This window comes from Poecilia mexicana, unplaced genomic scaffold (genome assembly GCF_051168715.1).
Source record: "Poecilia mexicana isolate PSO_F unplaced genomic scaffold, ASM5116871v1 scaffold_12, whole genome shotgun sequence".
NCBI lineage: Eukaryota > Metazoa > Chordata > Actinopteri > Cyprinodontiformes > Poeciliidae > Poecilia > Poecilia mexicana.
In genome coordinates this window covers 2,293,387-2,317,389 of record NW_028263381.1, presented here as the reverse complement: position 1 = coordinate 2,317,389, position 24,003 = coordinate 2,293,387, and the positions used below count along the sequence as shown (strand labels likewise).

General features: G+C 41.2%; 2 protein-coding genes across 2 annotated transcripts in view; both read right to left on the bottom strand.

Moving 5' to 3' along the window:
• The window catches only part of sez6l (seizure related 6 homolog (mouse)-like), a 64,686-nt gene extending 61,279 nt beyond the window's left edge, over positions 1-3,407 (bottom strand). The window contains exon 1 of the mRNA XM_014996373.2: positions 3,317-3,407. Within this exon, the coding sequence (XP_014851859.2) occupies positions 3,317-3,407 (91 nt within the window). The remainder of the gene's footprint in view (positions 1-3,316) is intronic.
• A 12,677-nt stretch (positions 3,408-16,084) lies between these two features.
• The window catches only part of myo18b (myosin XVIIIB), a 45,588-nt gene continuing 37,669 nt past the window's right edge, over positions 16,085-24,003 (bottom strand). The window contains exons 39-43 of the mRNA XM_088010732.1: positions 23,804-23,937; positions 23,665-23,706; positions 20,869-21,006; positions 18,786-19,735; positions 16,085-16,291 (exon numbers count right to left, since the gene is read on the bottom strand). Coding sequence (XP_087866858.1) covers positions 18,796-19,735; positions 20,869-21,006; positions 23,665-23,706; positions 23,804-23,937 — 1,254 coding nt within the window. The 3' untranslated portion in view covers positions 16,085-16,291; positions 18,786-18,795. The remainder of the gene's footprint in view (positions 16,292-18,785; positions 19,736-20,868; positions 21,007-23,664; positions 23,707-23,803; positions 23,938-24,003) is intronic.

The following is a 24,003-nucleotide window of genomic DNA, read 5'->3' as shown; positions in this document are numbered from 1 at the left end:
CACAAGGTGAATTTGTTTTTTGTTTTTGTTTCTTTCTTTTATTTGGACAGCAAAGCACATCTACCTGTATTGTCTTTAATCAAGACTACAAACCTCAAAAATGACAAAACTGACAAGTCAGATATTATAAGTATGTCGACCTGAAAAGTCATGCATTTTGTTACCAACTCAGAGATTTTGAAATAAAGCCATAATTTTTGGCTATCATGTATGCAGTTGACCTCCAGGTTAGAGACAACACCCACACACAAGTAGTTGAAAAATGAATACTTGACTCTTTCTAATACACATCAAATATACAATATGCATTAATAAGGACAGTGGAAAAAAAACCCTTAGTACTACAACAGAACCTAACATCCATATGGTCTTCCTTATATCTGCTGAGGAACAGCCAATTCACACCAAGGAAAATGAAATGAATGGCACACCTGAATTTGCTGCTTTGTAAACAGCCAATAGCATGTCAAACACCATCACAGCTACATATATCAGCTTCACAAGCTGCATAGTTTTGATATGATGTATAAAACAAAATCTGCAAATAGGCTCATCAACCCCAAATAACTTGAAGTGATGTTCCACTGAAAAATACGTGAATCCTGAACCTCAGTGTAGGTCACAAATGGACATTGTCTGCACCTTGGCCCACCTCTGGCCACAGTGGTAGATAAGGCATGCAAAATTCAACATTAATTCAGCATTAACGTCATACGCAAAAATGAATATGCTGCTTGTGTTTATTTTTTGTAGATGCAGCTGCTATCACCTTTGTTTGGTTAGCTGCATCCACAAGTATTTGCTCATGCCAAAAACGGAGAGTAAGAGTTTATAACAACAGATGAACTTCCGTCACCATATGTCATCATCACAATATTTGTTGCGCATGTTAAGATTGCAAAAAATTGTCTTTGTTTTCAACTGTCATGAATACAATAGAGGTATACCAACAAGATATCGAGACCCATTGCAGTGGATAACCACACCTGATGTAGATGATCGTACCAGAGGTCTAAAAGAGTTGCAAGCAACAATGTCACAATCCAACGTCTGTTTGAGTGTTTCTTTACTGGCATCAGAGGCAGAACGGATCTGTTTGTGGAGAATATGCTGCTGTCCTCAATGATTACAGCTTGAACCACAATGATCATGCACCACAAATCTTTAATGAGGCTACAGCAAAAGACTCCTTTGCATAAAACACTTTCTCCATAACTGTGTCACAACCATCATCCCCAGCATGCTGTAATCATGCTAGTTGCAGAGCCTGAGTTTGGCTCCAGACCGGAGGGATGCCCCAGTTAGAGATGAAGAAAACTGTATCAACCGAAGTTATTTTGATCGCCTCAGCTGACCAGGAGGAAATGCTCAGCAGAGCAAACTTTCCTAAACATTACCATTTCATGCGTTTGTTTACATTTTTCATATTGAAATGTTGCATCCAAAAAGGAAAGCTGTGAACAAGGACGTCATGTATCCACCTCCACATCAGCAAGGTGGGATTCCAACAAGAATCTGCAACCTTTATAATCCAAAGAAGACAACTTATAATTCTGATGAACATCTGCTGCTGGAAATGCATTGTCAATATTAAATACCCACTACTTTGTCTTAGCTTAAATATGTAAATAAAGAACAGACAAAACACTTACGAAAAGAGGATAAATACAGTTTCTTCTGCTGGATGTTGATTTTCAATGGAAAATATACTGAAGACACTTTTCAATCCAATGACAAGAAAAACTGACATAAAAACATGTTGCTTTGTTCTATTAGTGACATTCTGTTGTGGAAATTCAATGCGTAAAAATATTAGCTGGTTTATAAATTTTTCCCATGTTATTAATGTCATGGTCCGCGTTTCTGTGTGTTTAGTTTTGAGTTTTTCTGTGTGATTCTGTTTCCATGTGAGTCTCTGTCCTGTCCTCCCCGTTGATTGTCTCCCAGGTGTGTCTCATTCCCTTGATTACCCCGTGTGTATTTAGTCTCACCTGTTGTCTGTGTTCTTCGTCGGGTCCTTGTCTTACGTATGTCTTACGTTGTTTTCTTGCCAGTGGAACTGTATAGTCCTGGTAGTGTCAGCTCTCGTTTTCAGTCCTGTCATTCAGTAGCTACCGGTATTTAGCTGTGTGCTAGTTCTCCACCATGCCGCCTGTTTTGGACTGTGTGAGCATTTTCTCCATTAAACTCATCATCATCACCATAACCTGGGTCTCAGCGTCTCTCCTCACCATCACCAACCAACACACCTCATGACAATTAAGAACTATATACTAAGAGGTCCAAAGAGCCACTTAAAAGCAGAGAGCCAAACAAACATCCTCCATGTCACCATAGATCATAGGATTGTGCAATTTTATTTTTCAAAAATACATTTGATTAACAGAGACGCCAATTTAAAATTTTTTTTTTATGATTTTAAAAAAAATGTAATGCTATGACGAGGTGGTTTATTGGCCATATAAAAATTGGCTCATTTCGCAAAACTGCAATGGAAACACAATTTTCGCATCACACCAGTCACGATCAACAACTGGATATTACCACTGGTGCAAACGACGAAGAAGACGATGACAGGAAGTAGGAGGATCATGGTAAAGCATTTTTTTTATAATGAATTATCGTTTGAAAACTTATTCACTTGTGATTTTGATTGCGTTTCTTCTGCAAATGTGAAATATTGTTTTGTTTTGTTTTTCCCAAAATTCGCCGAGTTTTTAATGGAGACGCAGCTACAGAAGTATTTGGAAAGATTTTCTCTTCGTGGGTATTAAGTGTAACTTCGTTCTTCTATTTTGCTATTTTTTCCTGCTGATGCTCAGTCTGCCAGTCTAACTGCAGCGCCTGTTGACAGGTGATCTCTTCCTCTGCATTCACCCTGCTGCTGCCTGATCGAGGCTCCCACGCACACGAGTGGGCTCCGCTCCGCGCGCATTCCTTGGCTTAAGGGAAGCGTGCGCGCACATCCCCGGACCGCTCGTGCCAAAAAAAAAAAAATAATAATAATAAAATTCGCTCGGTGGTTTGAGTCGCTCTCGCTGTAAATAGCCTGCATTTATTTCAAGACTTCAAAGGGCTGTTTCAGACTCCCTCCCCATCCACTCGAAACCTCCCACGATTTGACTCGAAAACAAGCCGGGGATGCCCAGAAAAAAAAAAAAATGCGAGTTGGTGATGCGCCGAGAACTGAACTCAAGCTGCTCTCGATCTGCTTGGACGCAATCCGAGACACAGATGATGGGAGTTTAAAAACACTGCTACAACAGGATTAAAGAGCAGCATCCGACAATAATAATGAAAAAAGAAAAATCCTTACCTCCTGCTGAGACGCTGCTCCACAGCAGCCAGACCCACAGCACCGCAGGCAAGGTGCCGCGGACTCGGACCGAGCGGGCAGCCGGCGGCATGTCGATAGAAGCCGGTCCGGGGGAAGAGAGAGCGGCGGCGGCGGGGAGACTGTGGGAAGGAAAAAATAAAACCACGAGCTCCCTGTTGTGTGAGCGGGCTGGTCGGCGGTCAGGTAGAGCCGGTGGCGTCAGAGAAAGTCCGCATGTCAGAGGCGCATCCTCCTGACTGCAAGCAGCGCCTCCTGCTTTCTGCCACCGATCCGTCCTCCTCTGTTGTCCTCTCTCACATTCTCAGTCACAAGCAGCCTCCCTCTCTCCCTACCGCTCACCCCTCTCTCTCTTTCTCTCCCTCTCTGTCTCTCACACACACACACACTGACAGTCACACACACAATATGACCCTAATGATAATGAAACTTTGTTTTGGAGAGAGCAGGGGAGCGAGAATGTGTGTTTGTGTGTGTCAGGGGTGATGGGCTGCACATTTATATAAGATAGAAAGAGAGGAAAGATTTGCAGGAGGGATGAGGCGATGGATGGGTTGAGTGAGGAGCTTCCTCATGCCGAGCTGGTAATCTGTTTGAGTAGGCTGGTTGTATTTCACCGCAACCGCCTCCATGTAGACCAGAGCAAGACTGAACACTGTGCAGGTTAATGAATGCTGACCGCTGGGAAGCCTTCAGAGGAGGCTGCCGCATGGCGTTTAGTATCAAAATTAAAACTCAGCATCTGGATTTCAAGCGAAAAGTACTCACTGCTCACAGTGCAGCAAAGTGCAACTGTTTACTTCTAGCAAATGGCTGAGTCCCAGTGGTCAAGAGATTTGAGACAAATTTTACAGCATTCTGCTGCAAAGTAAGTTGTTATGTATGCTTTGTGTTGCTAAGTAACTAAACTTTATGTTAATTTATTGATTAATCATAGCAATAGGAAAAAGAAGAAGAAGAAGAAGAAGAAGAAGAAGAAGAAGAGGAAAAAGAAGAAGAGCAAAAATAAGAATGAAAAGTCTATACACCCATCATCTGTACCCGTTTGTCCTTGCAAGGTCGCAGAGGTACATCAAGGACAAATCACCACGGCAACACAGAGATGCTTAGAATAAACAACCATGCACACACACACACACACGCACGCACACAACACAGAGTCACGCTCAACGAGAATCTGGAAAAACCAATCAATGCTCTATGCAACTGGATTTGCACAGTGTGAGATCAGGCAGTCATACTTCCTCCACTCTTTCCATCAACACCGGCATCCCACAAGGCTGTGTGTTCAGCCCAGGACTTTATTGACCCTTTGCAACTACGTCACTTAACCATATCGAGGTGCCATGAAGGATGTCCTAATGCGATATTTGGTGTCTTTCTAATCATACTTACAAAGTTTATAAGTGTTAATCTTCTTACTTTGTTTAAAGTGTTTGCTGCAAATCTGTGATTACGCCGAGGGCTGTTAATCGTTCTGACTGACGGCTGCTGTCCATCACCACAGTGTCTTCCCTCAGTAAAAGATATCAAATAAAATGACAAGTTTGGTTTGCATACCTGTCTGTTTGCTGCCCAGTTATTCAAACATTCATAAAAGCTTGACTGGCACGCCTACTACCACTCAAGTGAGAAGATATAACGTAATAGGTTGCAGAATAAAATCCATGTTTTGTTTGTATTGATAAATTTTGATAGCATATATGGTTATATACCCACAGAGTTATTAATGTAGCCAGGATTCCGAGGAGCTGTAGCCTGTCTGTAGTGAATTATTTTGATTTTAGTGCTTGTTTATTTTCTTATTGGGCAGCCCAGCGCAGTGTATCTGAAAAGCACCTGGGCTGTTGTTTTGTTGAGATACTCCACTGCTCAGTATCATTTCTTTGCTTTGTTTTACTCAATTGACTCAAACCAAATCCCATCAGATCACAACACTCTGAAATCAGTGAATCAGAGGACAAATTGTGTTGCTTCACATGATTTTTTTCTGTCAAAGTATCTAAAATATGTATCAACATATGCATCATATCGGAGATGCACGACCCTGTTATTTACAATGAAGGCGACATAAAACTACAAACTGAAACATGTCAACAACAGTAACCATGTCATGACAGAGAATTTCAACAGAAGAAAAAAAACACCCTGAAATATTAGGTGGTTATTTTTACGCTGCTTCAGTGTAGCTACGGATCAAGTCCCAGAGCTGAGTTATCTGTTACTTTGCCTGTTCACACTGTGGTTCCACAAGTCCTGCACAATGTGTGCTCAAACAAATGAAAGCAGATGTGACAGAAGCCCTGTGAGTTAGAGTGTGGTGTTGCTCACGCTGCCCCATCATTTCACACACACTCCTCAGCTCGGCTGGCTGACCTTTGCTGTGGCAGAGCAAGCCGTGGATTAACTTCCTCATTCCACCTGGGGCATTTTACACATTACCAGGGTGGAATAGTTTGGGTTTTTTTCAACATAGTGCAGTTTTAATAGTGACTCGACAATTTGTTTAAAGGTTCATACAGAATTCCCTCATTAAAACAAATTGCCAGTCAAAAGAAAACCATCTCAACACTGATGATTATGTCATTTCTGTGCTGTGGAAAAAATGAATTGCCAGGCTGAGTGAAAATCACTCAGTCAGGTTTGTTTCATACCATGGGCGTGACATGATAGCCACAAGGTCAAATACTGGAGAAGAGGTCAGATTAAAGCTCCAAATCAGGCTCAGAGTGGGCTGTGTGTGTCAGACAGAGACTACACACAGGTTTCACACTGAAGATAAGGAATCCCAAACAGAGACAGTCTAGCTCCCATGCAGCTGCCGAAAACAGCGTCTATCCTTGGCTGTGCAGCCCAGACAGGTTCATCTGGAGAGAGTTCGTAAGCACTTAGAGTAAAGACATAACATGATATCACCAATAAATTATTAAAGCCAGAATATATTGCAGGATAATAAAATTGTCCACCACAATGCAATTAGTCATGCATTATAATGTCATTTAAACATTACAGGGACAAAATGGGGATAACCAGATTCAATGAGACTGTAGGAGGAGCGCTGCACCACCACCAGCCGCAGCACCACCAGCCGTAGCACCACCAGCCACAGCACCACCAGCTGCAGCACCACCAGCCGCACCACCACCAGCTGCACCACCACCAGCTGCAGCACCACCAGCCACAGCACCACCAGCTGCAGCACCACCAGCCGCAGCACCACCAGCCACAGCACCACCAGCTGCAGCACCACCAGCTGCAGCACCACCAGCCACAGAACCACCAGCTGCACCACCACCAGCCGCAGCACCACCAGCCGCAGCACCACCAGCCGCAGCACCACCAGCCACAGCACCACCAGCTGCAGCACCACCAGCTGCAGCATCATCTTCAGCAACAGCACCAGTAACAGCAGCGTATCTGCTTCTGTTAGCCTCTTGCTGATTAAAGGATGTGGTCGATACTCCATCATTTTGTCTCTAAAAGCTTCAGAGATTATTATTCTAATTGACTTCCTGTTTCAGTGTTTATGTTCAGCATTAGCCATCTGAAAAAATGCAATTTGTAAACCTGCAACATGGAAACAGTGACATAAATGTGACTGAAGGAGATCAAGACATTTCATGTGTTCTTTTAAAGGGGCAGTATTACGTATGTCCAGGCAAAAAGGGCCATTTCATAGCACAATTAACAAATAATTATGTTATACTATCATTTTATAGCATATTCAAATAACTGTGTCACATTCAGTTGTTTTAGAAATGCTGCATATATCAAATTTGACTTTGTAATTTAATGCCTTGAATTTGGGTCTCTGTCTCTTTAAGAAACTCCTGCTCTTTCTGAAACTCCGCCTTCAGGAAGTCATCACAACATGGCTCCCCTATTAACCCTTTAACAACATTTTTACCAGCATTGCTCCTATAATGAGCTCAGCAGATGTGCAGTTCCACCAGGTGTTTGCTAATTGCTGCTGGCTAGTCTGAAGGAGCTGAGTGGAGGAGTTGAGGGGAGGGCTGCTGTGTGAGGCAGAAACTTGGAAACTGCAGTTCAGAGGAGGAGCTGCATCTCGAAGGCGGAGCTAGGTCCACCCAGGCGTTTTGCACAGCTGGATAGTTGCCGTGGAGATTAAAGGATTTCTCAAACCTTCATGAAAGAATCAAAGCAAAACTCCAGGTGTGTTTCTGATGAGGAAATAGCATTATACCATTATGTAAAGCTTAAAAAAAATCTATTTTACACAGCAGTGCAAATCACTGTATTTTTAGTTTCTCTTGAAAAGAAGTAAAATGTTCTATCATTCAAATGTCATCTTTCTCAGTGTTACTTTTAGTTTCCTATTGGTGCTAGCTACACTTTCTACATGAAACATTATCAGGTGAGAAGGAATTAAAAAAAAAAATAGAAAATGCCCAAAGCCAAGGCTGCATAGGAAGGAGTTCTGCTTTGTGGTTAGGCTTTAGGTTAAAGGTCAGGCTCAGGCTAAATGAACAGAAGTCAATGCAGGAGAAAAGTGAATATAGAATACTATGTGAGAGTAATTGTGTGTGTGTGTGTGTGTGTGTGTGTGTGTGTGTGTGTGTGCGTGTGCGTGTGTGTGTGTGGGTGTGTGTGTGTGGATGAACGTGAAACATATTGTGTAGATTAATTATACACAACCTGATGTTTCCTTTATTCCTGTTAATTATGATGAGCGTCTGCTTACAGCAAATGAAAACACATCGTTTAAGATTAGGATGTTACACCATACCAATTACAAAAAATAATAATAATAATCATTTCCAATGCAGAATTATCTGCTCATTTTTTTCTTGCATGAGTTGCTCAACTTCAGACTTTTAAACAGCTCACAGCAAAGCAGCTCTACTTCAGTTTCAGGAAAGCAGCGTGACAGGAGGGAGGTGGAACGTTGCAGCAATCAGTGTCAGGGATAGACGAGGCTCAGAGTCAGGTAATACAAACAGAACACATGGAGAATAGCATTTCATTTCCATGAGCTGCTGTTGTGTTATTTTTACTCAACTTAAAAATGTACTAAAATATTGTATCAAAAGGAAACGCCTCAGATGCGTGCTTTGATACTGCCAGTTTGTTCTGCGGTTATTTATAGCTTTAAGTTGGAAAGAAGGTTTAATCAAAAGCATGAAGTTGATCTGAAACGTGTTAAACAACCAAAATATAATAAATCCCTCCACAGAGAGATCCAGAGCAGCACCAGGAATAACTATCTATTGGAAGCATTTCTGTTTTATTTGATGCGCTCCGTTCTAACTCCAGGGGGAAACAATCTGGCTCTGTGGCTGCTCAATGCTCCTCTATGTTCTGCTGCAGCCGTGTGTTCCTGCTGCTGGGCACCGAGCAGGTGGTTCACTTGGCTACTTGAAATGAGTTACCAACCAGAGGGAACAGGAACCAATTAAAAAGCGGGAATCTGCAGGTGGTTAAAAGATAAATGCAGCGGCAGAGAAATGCCGAGCGGCTCCAGCAAAGCTGAGCGTCGTGTTCTCCAGCGCTGCAGGTGATCATGATTCTGCCATGAATCCAAACAACCGCCGACTCTTTCTCAAGGTTAAACTGAGCCGCCTGAAGGCTCGGTTTATGTTCTCTGCCAGTGATGTTAATAGTTGACAGAGAAAATATAGTGTGCCTCTCACTCATTTCACTTTGTCAGCAATAATACTGGAATTAGTCTGCAGCCGCGCCTCCTTTGTCAATCTCACAAATCTCAACAAAATTCACCGGAGTGAGGTTGGCCCCTCCACCTTCTTCAAATCGGACAAAAATGGTGTCAAAAGTTTGTGCTGGTATATGCAGCAAAAATTCTTGTTTGTGCCACTATAATTTTAGAAATATTAAGAAATATTTCCAGAGGTCATGAAAGGTCAACAATGCCCCCTTCTCCCCCAATCCCCACCTTCTTCAAATTAGACTAAATTGGTGCCAATCAATGTGACTATATCTGTGCAACAAAATTTCTTAATATATTTCAAATGATAGTAGCACAAATGAAAAGTTATTGCTGCACAAACGTAGCACAAACATTTGACACCAATTTTGTCTGATTTGAAGAAGATGGGGGGGGACGGGTGGGCAACTTCACTCAGGTCAAAGTTCATGTAAGCTGTGGGATTTATTAATGCTGAGAGCAGAGGATTTATATTGCAGTTTGATTTTGTTGTAACTTTTGAATAATTCAGTTTTTACAGTGTGTTAGCTACTTTTTTATTAGTTATTATTAGTTAGATATTGTTTAGTTTTAGTTTAGTTTTTATTAATTATCGTGGTAGTTTTAGTTTTTTCATACCTTGGTTAATTTTAGGTGCAGAATTCAAAAAGGTCAAAATGTTGCATTGTGATTATGTTTACATTGTTTTGGTAATGAACAGGAGACACCATTTTTAGAAACTGTATTATTATTGTTGAACAGCAGCTCACCCTGCTGTTTTCTCCCAGCTTTTGCTGTTGGCATTTTGCGTATAAAAGCGTCAGCGCCTCCGGGAGGAGAATGGAGAAGTGAGATATATGGACAGCTGACAGCTGGAAAAGAGAAAAATCAATTTGACATCAGATCAAAAGGCTAATAAATAGACTCATAAACATTAAAACTAAGGATATTATAGCTATAATTTCAGTATATTTTAGTTAGCTTTATAAACATATGGTATCGTTTCAGTTAGTTATAGTTTTTATATATTTCAGTTAATAGAAATATTTTTTCAATTTAAGTTTTTGTTAGTATGTTAGTTTTAGTTGTCTATAATAATTTTGGCATAGAGTGACTAAACACTAAAACCTTTCTTGCTGATAAGTTGTATAAACTGGACCTTACTGGTGATATATTTTGTTACAGTGCAAACTGTGACATTTTTGTGTGAACTAGTTTGATTCTGCACCGTCTTATTTTGCACCAGCAAACATGCCACCTTAACAGTCACTTAAATCCTCCTTCTTTCCCATTCTGACATTTGCTTTGAACTTTAGCAAGTCATCTTCATTAATAAAGTGGCCCATCAGTAATACAAAGTGGAAATATCCACTTTAGAAACGTTCATGAAATCTGTTTTGTGTATTCTGTGTTCAGAAGGTCTTTGTGCCTCCTGTTGATAAGGAATCACTGCAGATAGAGTGATCTGCTAACAGATGGCAGGCCACCCCTAGCATATCTCTTGCTAGTGTGGCACACTGTTGCCTTGCCTGACTTCATTTTTAAGCGTTTAAAGCTCATTACACAGGCAAGACAAATTCTCTTGGCACGAAGAAGTCCAATTTTCCACAGAGCAGCTTTGGCGCTCCCAGACTTTGAAAGCTGAGTTTTCACTGCTCAGCTCGCACAAGTGCTTTTTCAAATACTAAATGTCTCTGTCTAAGTGAGGACAGTTGACAGCCGTTTCTACGGTGAGCCCACAGCGTTCACCATCCCCTCCCCTCTCTGTCACCGTAGCACTTGAGGCAGCATGGCTCATAGTCGGGTCTCAGATACCAGGCACTGACTCAACTGGCATTTTTTATTTAATTTTTTGATGCATGTACACTATATTGTCAAAAATAACTCGCTTGTCTGTTTTCCCACACATAAACTTGAGTGATATGCCATTCTTGCACATGCAGGCTTGATTGACAGCACTAAGACCCGCCTCCTGGCTCCGATTGGTTGATTGTAGCTTGCTCTGGAAGAATTTAGAGGAGCTTGATTTTTTTTCTCAGATAATCTGTCTCACACCATCCTATCACAACATAGTGACAGTATCAACAAATACTTATTTTTTTTTGTTTGTTTTTAAATAAAAGTTACATACTGCCCCTTTAAAGACTCATTTCCAGTTATCGGTACCACTGGATGGCTGATGTTGCCACCAACAGTGGCAGCATTTACTTTTCACATAAGGCCACTTTTATGGCTTTTTAAATCATTACTCATTTTTGTCCAACATTGTAAACCTATTCTCTGTCCTAACCACAAAAATATCCCCATTTCCCATTCTGTACTTTATATACACATTTATAAAAGACATAGTCATGTTATTGGTATACCATTCTGCTGTTTTGTACCATCTTTCGACTGAACAGAATCATCAGTGCCACCTATAAAACTCCTAAACTTTTGCCTTTATGTGCTGAGGCAGTCAGAGCTGCGTGTCTCCTCCATCTCTGCCAAACAAAGAATGAAATGATTAGACGGCGGCTTTAGAGGGAGGAGAGATATCGTTCGTTCTGAGAAGCATCACTCCCCCCACCATCCGTCCCCGGCTCGCTCCTTGTCTCATCTATCCTCATCCTATCTGATTCTCTTTGTAATCTACAATCCCTCCTTCTCCTCCATCTCCATCTTAAGCCCAATCTCATCTCTTTTATCTCTTTACTTTACAGCCATTGGTCCTAGCTCTCCTGCCAATGTTGTGTTTTCTTTACAAATTCCTGTGAGAAGGAAGGCGGGGGGTGAAGTAGGGGGTCGTTAAGCCTTTGCCATGAGATGTATACTCTGACAGCACATGGCTCCGTTGTACTGCACAGCAGAGGCCAAACAGGTGAGACAGAACAAGGCAAAAAAAGTTTGTAGACCTCAATGATGAACTGAAGCTCGTTTACATTAGGAGCAACATTCTGTTTTATGATGAACTGAAAACCAACATGTAATTATTCTCTGGGATCCAGACAGTCAGTGGTGCAGAGCAGGTCACACAAAGTGGACCAGCAGCTGCAGACTGGGAGTCACTTCAGCACTGTGATGCTTTTTTTTTTAAATAGATAATAATAGATAATAAACTTCTTTTTAAAGTGCAAAGTTGTTTTGTTTCTTGCTTTTTAAATAGTCTGATATGAATAAATGTTGTGTGCAGGGATCCTTCATGTAATATTGAGATTTTTATTTTTATTTTCTTTAGTTCCCTTAGTTTCCAATGGGGCTTCGGAGAAAAAAAAATCACCCTTAGTTACCAGATGTTGGTAATGCTCTAAAGGCCTGACTTAACTGGATACCTGGGAAAACATTTTTATGCTCTTTGCTGTTTAATATCACTGTAAACAATTATTTATAAAAAGAGAAGATTTGAGAGAACTGTATTTGTGTTTGAGAAAACATAGATTTAGGTTCCTGTGCATTACAAAAAACAAATAATGTGTTTATATATCCACTTGCTTTGACACAATTGCCTATCAATATCATCTTCTGTTTTTAATAACTTTATATTCTAATACATTATTTTAGTGCTGCTCAGCCTATATAACTGTCCATACAAATGAATCTCCTGACTTCAGTACACATCCTGCAATGCAGGCTGTGGCAGTGGGGGTTTCCAGCTCTCAGCATGAGATGCCCTGAGGCAGAGAAGATTTGCTAAAGTGGAGAACCTGCATTGCTCCTCTTATCGTTAAGACTCTCTAACAAGCAACATTTGGTGACACCGGCCTGCAGTCAGTCAGATTTCACCTGGAAAAACCTGATATGAACCGAGACTCACTCATCTAAGAAATGCTTTCGGTACGCGCATTTTATTGCGTCATCAATTTTATTAGCAAGTCTCCGGAAAACAGGATTTAACCGAAGTCGTTCACTGCTGACAGCGTGTTTGATTGCATGAGTTGATATGAGACACATCTGAGTCAGAGGGAGACCCCGGTCCTGTTCCAATTAGAGCAGCAGCAGCAGCAGCAGCAGCAGCAGCAGCAGCAGCAGCAGCAGCAGCAGCAGCAGCAGGCTCAGTGAACGGGACTCCTGCTCAGCCCGGATGGAGCTGAGAGGATCTGATGCAGTGGGGATGTAATCACAGAGGACGCTCCTCCACTGATGTGGCACACCTAATGTGCAGCTGTTCAGCTCCTAATGAGCGCTCGTTGTTCCGCGGCGCATTCATTGCTTTCCACAGAATGCTGCCACAGAAGTACAGCAGTGCTATGAAAAGTATACGAGTCCTTATAGATTTCTTGTTTTACTTTATTTTGTTGCATTCAAACATTAACTAATTTTATTATCAGACAAATGTGATTTGATTAAACATGAGGATACTTGGTTTTCCCTTCTGGGCCTGTTAGTCTAACAAAACAATCCTTCAAGATGGATGGATGGATGGATGGATGGATGGATGGATGGATGGATGGATGGATGGATGGATCAATGGATGGATGGATGGACCTTTTGAAAATGGAATAGAATCTGTTTTAGTTGCCAGGTTTGTACGAAAAAAACAAGGAGTTCCACTTTACTTTCCCATCGTCACTTACTGTCCTCATACGTGGACTCAAAATGAATTCTACATTTGTTTGTACTTTGTATATGTTTTAATGTCTGTGATAAACAATGAATTCTGTCTATCCAGAAGCTCTGTGCAGCATGTACATTCACTTCTCAACTAGTTGGAAATCCTGAAAAACCTCTTGGGAGAAATAGGTCAAGACTCTTGGCCAATCAGCAAACTCGGCTGTACGACACCCTGCGTCACTTTGAGGTGCTAAAGTAGGCCATGAGCTTCCTTCGTAAAACCATTTAAACAAGAAGAAGCACGTAATGCTCAAAATGTTGTAGGCATAATCCAAGTGTGCATTAAAGCACTTTGGAAGTGAAAACATTTCATCAAATAATTACTGTAAAGCAGGATGGAAAGGGACACAACATGCTGTACAGTTTATCCAGAAACTCTATGCTTACAGATAGACTGTAAGAGTGAATAAATATATGCAGTCTAAGAGTTTCATCTCTGCAAGCTGCTGCTGGAGTTCTTCAATATATTTTACTCTTAATCCCACAGTGCAGCGTCTTTGAGTCTTGTAGCGCTGCGCCTTTAATCTTTGAAATTCAGGCACTGATGGAAAAGAATCTTTAGAAGTCAGCAGAGATGGGACTGAATCATCAATGAAACATGAAAGTTCAGATGAAGTGACTCCATAAACATTAATATGTGGTATAACACAGGTACAAAGCTCATTGTCATTATGCAGAGGACAATGTGAACAGTTCACATTATTCACCAATACCTTTCCTCTTGCGTAGCATTGTTCTGTGCTAAGCTAACATTGGCCTGTTTATCCAGTCTTTTGATATGACTATTTGATAGCACAGCATACAACATATTTGAACACTTTTCTAGTTACTGAAAAAACTGAAAAAAAAAAAAAAAAAGTTGTTCCTCTACTATTTTTGCAGGAGTTCTCTTTCATAAGGTTACAGTTGTCTGGGTTTCACCAGTCCATCTCCAACCAGAGCCAGAGTAGATCACATTACACACAATAAATGTTCCTGGAACAGCTACCGTTTTCTGAGATAGCTGGAGTCTTAGTTATCAGTGTTGGTACATTCTGGCAAAGCAATGTGAGAGAGAAAGAGTCCACACACAGGAACCGCAACATTGTGTTGGTGGAACATGACCCTGAGCAGACAGGAGCACAGATGAGCAGGTTCTCCAAGAGAGCAAAATTGGACAACACTCCACACCTACTCAATCACTAACCAGGCACTCACTGAAGCGTGTTCACTGATGAAGCCATTGAACCACGATGCTCCCTTACACTCAACGAGGAATTATTTCTGCACGTTACAATCAAGCTAATACTCCATCATTCTGGTTCATATCCAGAAAGAAGGACGAGCAGCTGAGTGGAATTCTTACACATTTGACATTTTAGCAAACACAGTTTGATCAGCAGGCAATCAATCATGAAGAAAACAGAACATCACAACTTTCACTTTAACTTGATGCAGCTGAATTTCCCCAACGTGGGACAGGAAAGGATTTTATTTTATTCTGTAAGACCACAGAGACAGTTTCCTACAATTCAATTAAAACAAGTTCAAATTGAGTCATATTAATGATTCACCAGACCTCTGACTTCAATTTGTTAATTCACCTATTCCTAGATTTTTTTTTGTGAATACTCCAAATTATTTGCAGAAAATTTGCCTACTCACTGATTTTTTGTGTTCAGTATATTTAAAATATTTGACATGAAAGACAGTTTCAGAAGGCTGCTTGACCTTCTGTTAGCTGGTGTTTGTAAAGCAGCCGATTCAGGAGCACCATTCATTTTCCTTGATGCTGATTGGCTATTAGACAAGAGTGGCTATCAGGAACACTGTAGTTATCTTCTGTTATAGTGCCAAGATGGTTTCCACTCTTGAGTATTTGAAGTATTAAAATAGGCACTTGTAAGTGTTTTTAGACGGGGCCTTAAAGCTGCAGTATAACTTTTGTTATCTTTTTTTTTTTTTTTGCTACACCACTCAGTCAGAAACAACCAATCAGAACCAGGAGGAGGGTCTTATTGCTGTCAATCACTCTCATGCTCACTGTTGCTCTTTGCTACAGTTGGTTCACCACAACTGTTCAGGCTAGTTAGCATACAAACTGATGACGGCAGATAAATGGTTTTCCTATAATGGTAAGTTATTTTTCCACCATTGGCACAATGAGCAGCGTACATAGGGATGATTAGCAGCTCTAAGACCCTCCTCCTGGCTCTGATTGGTTGTTTTTGACCAGAAGCGGTGCCTGTTTGAGGACCACGATAGTAACACTGGGAAAACCTACATTTTTTCACAAATGATCTCTGATACTAAACTGTCACAACATGGTGACAGGTTGAATAGATATGGAAAAAACATATCTTTATTAAAGTTTCACACATTAAGTGTGAAGCACATTTTCCATATGTGTAAGAAACATTTTCTGAGTGAAAAAGGATTTAAAAAAAAAGAAAAAGAACAGTAACATACAAATAAACTCAGATGAATGACTCAAAGTAAGAAATGCACATAGACACAACTCCAAAATTATTCATTCATTTTTAATCATGTACAAACAGAACGTATTTGAAAATACAGAGAGTGTGCTTTTTTTCCTTTCTCGGTGGCTTTAATATCCAGAGGAGGAGTCTAAAGCATCAGCGTTGACTTCCAAAGCATTTCATTCAGCATCCTGTGGTCTGCAAGTCTCTTTGAAGCTCACAGCTGGAAGCCAACACATGAGGAGGCTGATGGGATATTAAAAAAAAAAAAAAAAAAGCATAAAAGAACATGATGGTCAGAACAGAGAGGTTGATGTGAAAGCAGGGTGTGATATGATGTTCAGCTGCAGATACAAGCCCGGGCCCGGATCCGTCTACCACCTAAGAACCTCTCCTCATATTCAGCCGGGAATGGAAATAAAAAGGCCTCTTTAATTCAGCCTGAGTCATGCTACACCGACCCTCAGCAGGAGCAGCTCATTTGGGAGAAAATGACGTTATTTTGTTCTGTTTTATGTGATTAATGGCCGTGGCTGATGGTTGCTGCGCAGCGCTGCCAAAATAATCATGGCTGCGTTTCCCTGATAATAATCACATTTTCTCCTTAAAGCTGTGTTCTGAACACATTTGTATAATTCTTCAAGCAAAATAATAATAATAATAATAATAATAATAATAATAATAATAAAGTGCATGGATATGCTGGATTAGAAAAAATCTGCAAAAAAATATATATATATATTGGTTATATTTTTAAGTTGAATTTTTAGCTTTGAAATAAAAGCCAACCAGAGTACATCATATGAAAAGACATAACTGTACACTGTGTTCTCACTGGCTGAGTTTCCATTACAAAAGTGTGCAAAATTTCTCAATATTGTGTTAATAAAACATAACTTCTCAATTATGTTTCCATTAAATAAGAAACAAAATTAAAATCACACATGGATATATTTGTTTGCACCAGGTGTCATTAAAAGTCCTGCTACTGATAATAATTTGATGCCGACGTGTTAACAGATTAAATATTTTTTCATTTGTAAAACCAACAACAAAGTATAACTTTACCAACATTGCTCATTTTAGTTTTTTATTGTTTTGTTATTTTTCATGTTGGAGTCCTGATAAACTTTATTCTCCTAATATTATAACCTTATTCTGGTAATACTAAAACTTTATACTCGTATTATTTTCACTTTATTGTATTATGACTGTATTCTTGTAATATGACTTTTTTTCCCTTGTCATTAAAAAATAATTTTAGTGTAGAGTTGACCTACAATACACAATAAGTGCATTGGTGAAAAAAAAAATCTTAATTTTCCACATATAAAATCTTCATAAATCAAAAAAATGTAATTAATCAATAAAACCCATTTACAAATTTCTTTTGGTCTCGTTGTGTTCAACTCCTAATATAAGCTAAATTATGGGTTTCAATTAGTTGTGAGAATTTGATATAGTTGCTGAAATCTGTGTGTGGAATTCAGAGGAACTTCAATATTTTACAGAAATAGAAGCAAATCTTTAGCACACAGTAATATGCTGTGGGATCAGTAACAGCCAAAGTTGGTGGCTCATTTGTTGATAAGGGACCTGCCTGTTTTAAGTCATGAAGAAATAAAACGCTGCACTGGTGTGACTTCAGCTGTGATCCCTCTGCTGGATTTCTCAATCAGCTTAAGATGCTTTTGGGAAATATGGCCCAGATATTGAAGTCATTTGATGCATGAATAACCTGATGTGTGAATGAAAATGTTCCCTCAGATGCCACTCCAGGGTTTCCCCCGGAAACCCGTGAAGCCCAGAGGCAGGGCGGTCCACCAGCGGCCAGTCGTGTTTCTGAGTTAAATGTTAAAAGTTATAAAATATTCCCAAGGTTCACTGGAGTCGTAATTTGGAAATATTAGTGTGTGAGGCCAATGGGCAGATGCAGGAACGGCGAAACTGGTACGCACCAGTTCAAAAAAAAAAATAGAAACCGAGCTTCATCCGACTGTTCTGTCTGCAACTCTAGAAATGTGCAAAAACTCATGTTGAGGTGCTTTTTTCTGGCCGAATCGAGAAACTTTTTTCACATCACACGAGTCACGTGATCCACAGCTGGATGTTACTACCGGTGGACATACAGTGACATCTGGCTAACTGGAACCTGCCAGGAAGTAGCAGGAGGTGATGCTGCATCTGACTCCACTAAAGCTCACAGGATCACACAGTTCATAAAAAGTTGTGTATAATTCTAGTGTGTAGAATCCATAAGTCTTATGTAAAATCAAAAACTACAATTTGCCCAAAACTATTTCCAAGTAGGCGGGGCCTATTGCTCCAAAACCTGAATAAGATGCTGACATCTCCTCTGATTGGCTGACAGAAGATGAGCATTAGCACCATAGCTGTTTTATGAATAAATCTCATGTAACTGTTTACATCCACTGCTGCCATAATCTTTAATAACTTATCATGGGAACAAGTTTATTCACATGTGATTCGATGTGATTTGAATTTAATTTTTATTTAATGGAAACACCACAATTGCAAAGCTGTGTTTCTTAAACATCAGCAGAATATAAACAAAGATTGTAGCAAAAACACAGTTAATGTTCCTGGTGTGTAAAAATAAACAACTTAAAACAAACAAACAATGCTCAGCCTGGTGGGAGAGGAAGGACAGCCTGGTGGCCCGCCAGGCTTATGATACACTGAAGGAAACCCGGCACTCCACTTCCTGTCTACAGCTCACCTGGCCTGCATCAGTCGACCTCCTTCCTTAGGTACTTCTTCATGACTGAAGCCACATCTCCCCCCTCGCTCCCCTCCGCCTCCAGTCTCTGTCCCTGCGGTTGTTCCAGCCTCCGCCGCGGCCCGCTGCCCTGGGAGCTTCCCCCAGACCCGCCTGAACTGGACGACTCCGTCTCAGAGCTCTTCCTGCTGCGCGTGGACGGGGGCAGCTCTCCGAAGTGGACGCTCAGCGCCCTCCTGGTTCCTCTGATGGAGCTGGCCAGGCTGCTGGTGGACTGGGCCCTGCGGATGGCGGGCAGGATGTCTGAGGCAGCGTCGTCACAGTCGCCGGTCAGACGCCGGTTCTGGAAGACCATGGGTTCTGACCCCAGGGACCCCTCGCCTCCGTCTGCAGCAGCAGTGACGCTCTCCAGCATGCACCGCCGCAGCGGCTGCGGGGAGCGCTGGAAGGGAGTGACCGTCAAGCGCAGGGGCTCATCGTGGTCCTCCTCGGGGATGGACAGGGACGGAGGAGGATGGCGGGCGGCAAGAGAAGAAGACAGAGAGGAGAGGCGAGGCAGGGACGGGAGCGAGGAGGCCGAGCTGCTCGAGTTGAAGCGAGGGAGCTTCTCTGAATCGGCGACAGAGCAAGAGCTGGCGGCGCGTGGCAGCAGAGGAGACGGCGGTTTCAGGATGCCAGGGCCAGGCCGGAGCTCCTGGACGTCCGCCGGACCAAGGGAAAGACCCGAGGCCCTCCGCCGGAGAGTGGAGGCTCCGGTGGTTTGGTAGATGGGAAGGGAGACGGCGCTGCCAGCCCCGTCCGCCACCTCTGTGCTCACCCTGCGTTTCCGGAGTCCGTCCAGCAGCTTGGACAGCGCCGAGGAGGACGGAGCCTGGCTGAGATGTCTGGCACCGCCAGTGGCACCAACACCGCCGGCTTCAGAGCCCTCATCGTCAGGGTCCAAACAAGAACTGCAGTGGATAACAGAAAGACGTCTGTTACAGTACCTGATCATACCACTATCATAGTTATTAGTATTATAGACAGAGTTTTGAGTCCAGTTTTCCCTTTTTCAGTCTTCCTAAAGCTTTGACCTGCCTACTTTAGCCAATCCCAGTTTTTTTTTTTTCTTTTTTCATTTGAATTTAGATTGCCTCAAGTCACTGATTGCAGCATTCACTCCTCCTGGACCAGCACACATCAGCAGTGGACAATCACTTGTGTTGTGTTGTGACTTTACATCATGTGGAGATGAAGCAGCATCACAAGCCGAGAAGTTATGGCTTCGGCTTAAAGTTGTCTTCTCAATGGACGGTGACCCTCAGCATTCCTCCAAATGAATGAAAAAGTGTCTTAAAGGAGCGCTGTTATGTGTTTTCCAGACATCTAACATAATTTTATAGCACAATGAAGTCACTATGTTACCTGTTTAAAGAATGATGTATACATCAAAAGAAAATTGACTTTGTAATTTAACAACTTGAAATTGTGCTCCTGTGTCTTTAAGAAACTCCTACTCTTTCTGAAACTCCACCTTCAGGAAGTCATCACAACATGGCTCCTCTATTAACCCTTTAACAACGTTTTTACTAGAGTTGCTCCTATACTGAGCTCAGCAGGTGCACCGTTCCACCAGGTGTTTGCTAATTGCTGATGGCTAGTCTGAAGGAACTGAGTGGGAGGGGCCATAGGGGTCAGCTGCTTTGTGAGGCAGAAGCTCTGAAGCGTGGCGACTGCAGCAGAAAAGTGCTGCAGAAATAGCCGTGTCTTCAAGGCAGAGCTAGGTCCAATCAGGTGTTTTACACAGCTCGGTGGTTGCCATGGAGATTAAAGGATTTCTCAAACATGCATGAAAGAATCAAGGCAACACTCAAGGTGTTTTTGACAAGGGAACGACATTACATAACGTGATGTAAAGCTAAAAGAAATATCAATTTCACATAATACTGTCCATCTTAAAAAACATTTTAAAAAAATAATTAGAATTATTCTAACAGATTATAAAACTGTAAGGATAAAAAAGGTAAGACTGTAAATTTAGTAGGTTGAATTCTTTTGTTGTTGTGTTTCTTTAATTGGATGTATGGATGTTGTGAAACCTCACCGGAAACTGTAGGTGCTCATGGTGTCAGTGACAGACTGACGGCCATCTTGGCTGCTGTAAGGAGAGCCGCCTCTACGGGAGCGAATGCCCTCTCCAACGTCCTTTGAGCCAACAGAGCCGACGCTGGACACAGAGTCACTGCAGGGGGGAGGGAGACACCTTAACACATGGGCTGACCGTTTGCTTCTGCAGCCAGCAGCGAGGCACATGCATGCACCTTATGAACATAGTAGCTCAACAACCGCTGATTTCACCACAAGCGGATTTACAGCTGCAGCTGCACTACATTATGAATTTACTTGAGAACATGAATTAAAACAATCTCATCCTGGATCATTTTCTGGTTGCACATAGCTATTAAAGTATTTGCCCACCTTACAGATTCTTTCTGCCACACTTTTGTTTCAAGATCACTAAACAAAGATAACAGTACAAATCACAACTTGTATTTTTGAAACGTTACGGTGCCTACAGCAGCTTGGCCTTATGGGAAAACGTAATTTTCCCTTGAACCGAAGAATTGTTTAGAATCAGAATCAGAATTATTTTTAATGTTATTGTGCACGAATAAAGCACATCAAAATTTAAAAAATAGTAACTCTTAAAGAAACACCTAACAGGGTGTTAAGAATGAATGAATGAATAAATAAATAAATAAATAAATAAATAAATAAATAAATAAATAGAGATTACGTCACATTGGGGGGTTTAGGTCCAGTCTTCTTTGCAGATTTATTTTTAAGAGCTTCAGACGTGTTGGACAGTCCTTGACCCTGAACAGTCAGTTCAAGGTCATGTCACCAAAAGGATTAGGATAGGATAGAAGTCCAGGCTTTGACTAGATCAAGACTTTCAATATGTTGTTTCTCTTTTCTATTTTTTTAGGCCAGGTTAGAAGGACTTTTATGGATGTTTGCTCAGTCGATTTCATATTGTGGAGTCTTGAACTTTGACCTTTACTGAGGCAACTGAGGATTCAGTGGTGCTTCAGATGCACTTGATTTTTTGTGACCTGCTGGATGTGTTGCTGATTCACCCTGGAAGTAATGTGGGTCCTTCGTAGGAGTGGATAATAACTCACTGACACTATGGTATGCAAGAGTCTCAAAGATGTAGAAATGACTCTGATATTCTTGAATTTCTTTAGTTGAAGGTGTGAAATCTCACCTCACAGGCTTTATCAAGTCGTTTCCTGATTCTATCGTTCTGACATTTGACAGCCTTTTTCTTTCAAAAACAATAAAATCATCATTTGAAAACTGCCCTTTGCATTTACTAGTGTTATCTGTGTCTGATATTCACATTTCTGATGGTCTGAAACACTGAAGTCCAACATAAACAGAAGAAGTCGGTAAGGAGGCAAACGCTTCATGGCAACATTGTTTCATGTTGATCCTGAAATCATTTAAATATGACATCTAATTTACGGCTGTCATAAACATTTTTACAGCAGCGACACTACAGCAGCACATGCAGTCATTTTAGTTGACTTTGCTTGAAGGATAATTCTTTGTACTTCGATTTGATTTACAAAGTTCAATATCTATGTCGGTAATAAACTTGTTCTCACCAATGTCATACTGCAGGAACAGATCACACACACAATGAGCTAAAGAGATTTGTTATTTGTAACTTAAAATGGAGAATGAAACCTTTTAGCCATCGATTCCTTTATACATTTCCATTTAGACTTTACCCAAAAGAAAAATGTTTAATCACTGTACATGTTTTCTAGCGTCATTTTTTTTTTAAATGACATCTTATCATGCACACGGCTTGTAAAGTTTGATCCACTAAGTCTGTAAGCTGCCAGTAAAAACCAAAGAAGAAAAAGTTTGCTCTAAGTATGTAGGATTTTCCTATCAATCAAAGAAGTTCTGTCTGAAGGCTGCAGCAGATCTCCATCTGTGACCTGGTTAGCATTCTGGTACCTGGACTGCATGAACATTTCTAATGATTAAAGTACTACATTTATGAAGTAGGAAGACAACTTTTTGTCTTTTGACTAAAAGTATTCTAACTGAAATGTTTAAAAGCTAAATTCCTACTGAGTCACAACAAAACAGCTAATGTGCTAATGTTAGCGTAGCACTTCAAATTATTTGCCTTGAAAAAGTTGTGAGCAGGAGGAAAACATAACTTTATAAAAACAGTAAATGGATGCATGGACTAAAGCCTGTCTGGAAGAATATTCCACTGGTAGAAAATATATGTCAAAAAAACAAAAAAAACAAAAGCAGACGTAGAACAACAGGAGTGGTGAGTGAATTAGCTGCTTGTTGTTTTACTGGATTTAAAACTCTTGTTTAAACAGCAGATATGATTTTTGGGAAACAAGAACTTCTCTGGTTCTTAGGAAAACTGGACAACTGTGAGGTTCAGTAAGCATACAGACCCAAACCCAAACAGGTTTAGGTCAGTTTGAGCTAACCCATCAGGTAGCGTTTGGTATTACGATTTCAACAAATGTGAACAAATGAGTTTGGATTTTGATTTCAGGGACAGTAGATCAGAATACTGAGTCCAAAGTTCAAAGCGTAGCTTAAAACTGAAAGCTCCTCTGCCTGAAGTGTGAAGCAGCTTTGGTGAGTACAATGTTATGATCAGTGCAGGAGCTTATACCCAGCACTGATGATACTGGAAAATCAAGAATTATCCCAAAATAGGCTATATTCTTTTTTCAAAGATATAACCAATTCCAAAACCACTCTTTATGGTGAAATGTTTAGTCACATGAACAAACCCTTGAAGCACAGCCACACACTACCACCTCAAACACACCCATCGGCTCCTTACAGGTCTTTTTTTCGAGTGAAGGACTCCACTGCAGTTTGAACGCTGGATTTAGAAGCACAGTGGTTAAAGATTTGCCATAAACACATGGAGAGGATGATCTAATCGGAGACTTCCCTCCCCATGCCTTGAGTCCAACTACCTTTCGGTCTCACTCTCATCGCTTGATTCCACTTCCTCCAGGGCGGCCTGCAGATCGACGATGCGGCGGATCGATGTCTCCAGGTCGGCCTGTAACGTCTGTCGCACGGCGGAGAGCTCCTCCACCTGCATTTCCTGTAAGCAATCAGATTAGAGGATGTTTGAAGACGCAGGGGGGTAAAGTGACATTCCCCCTTGGGT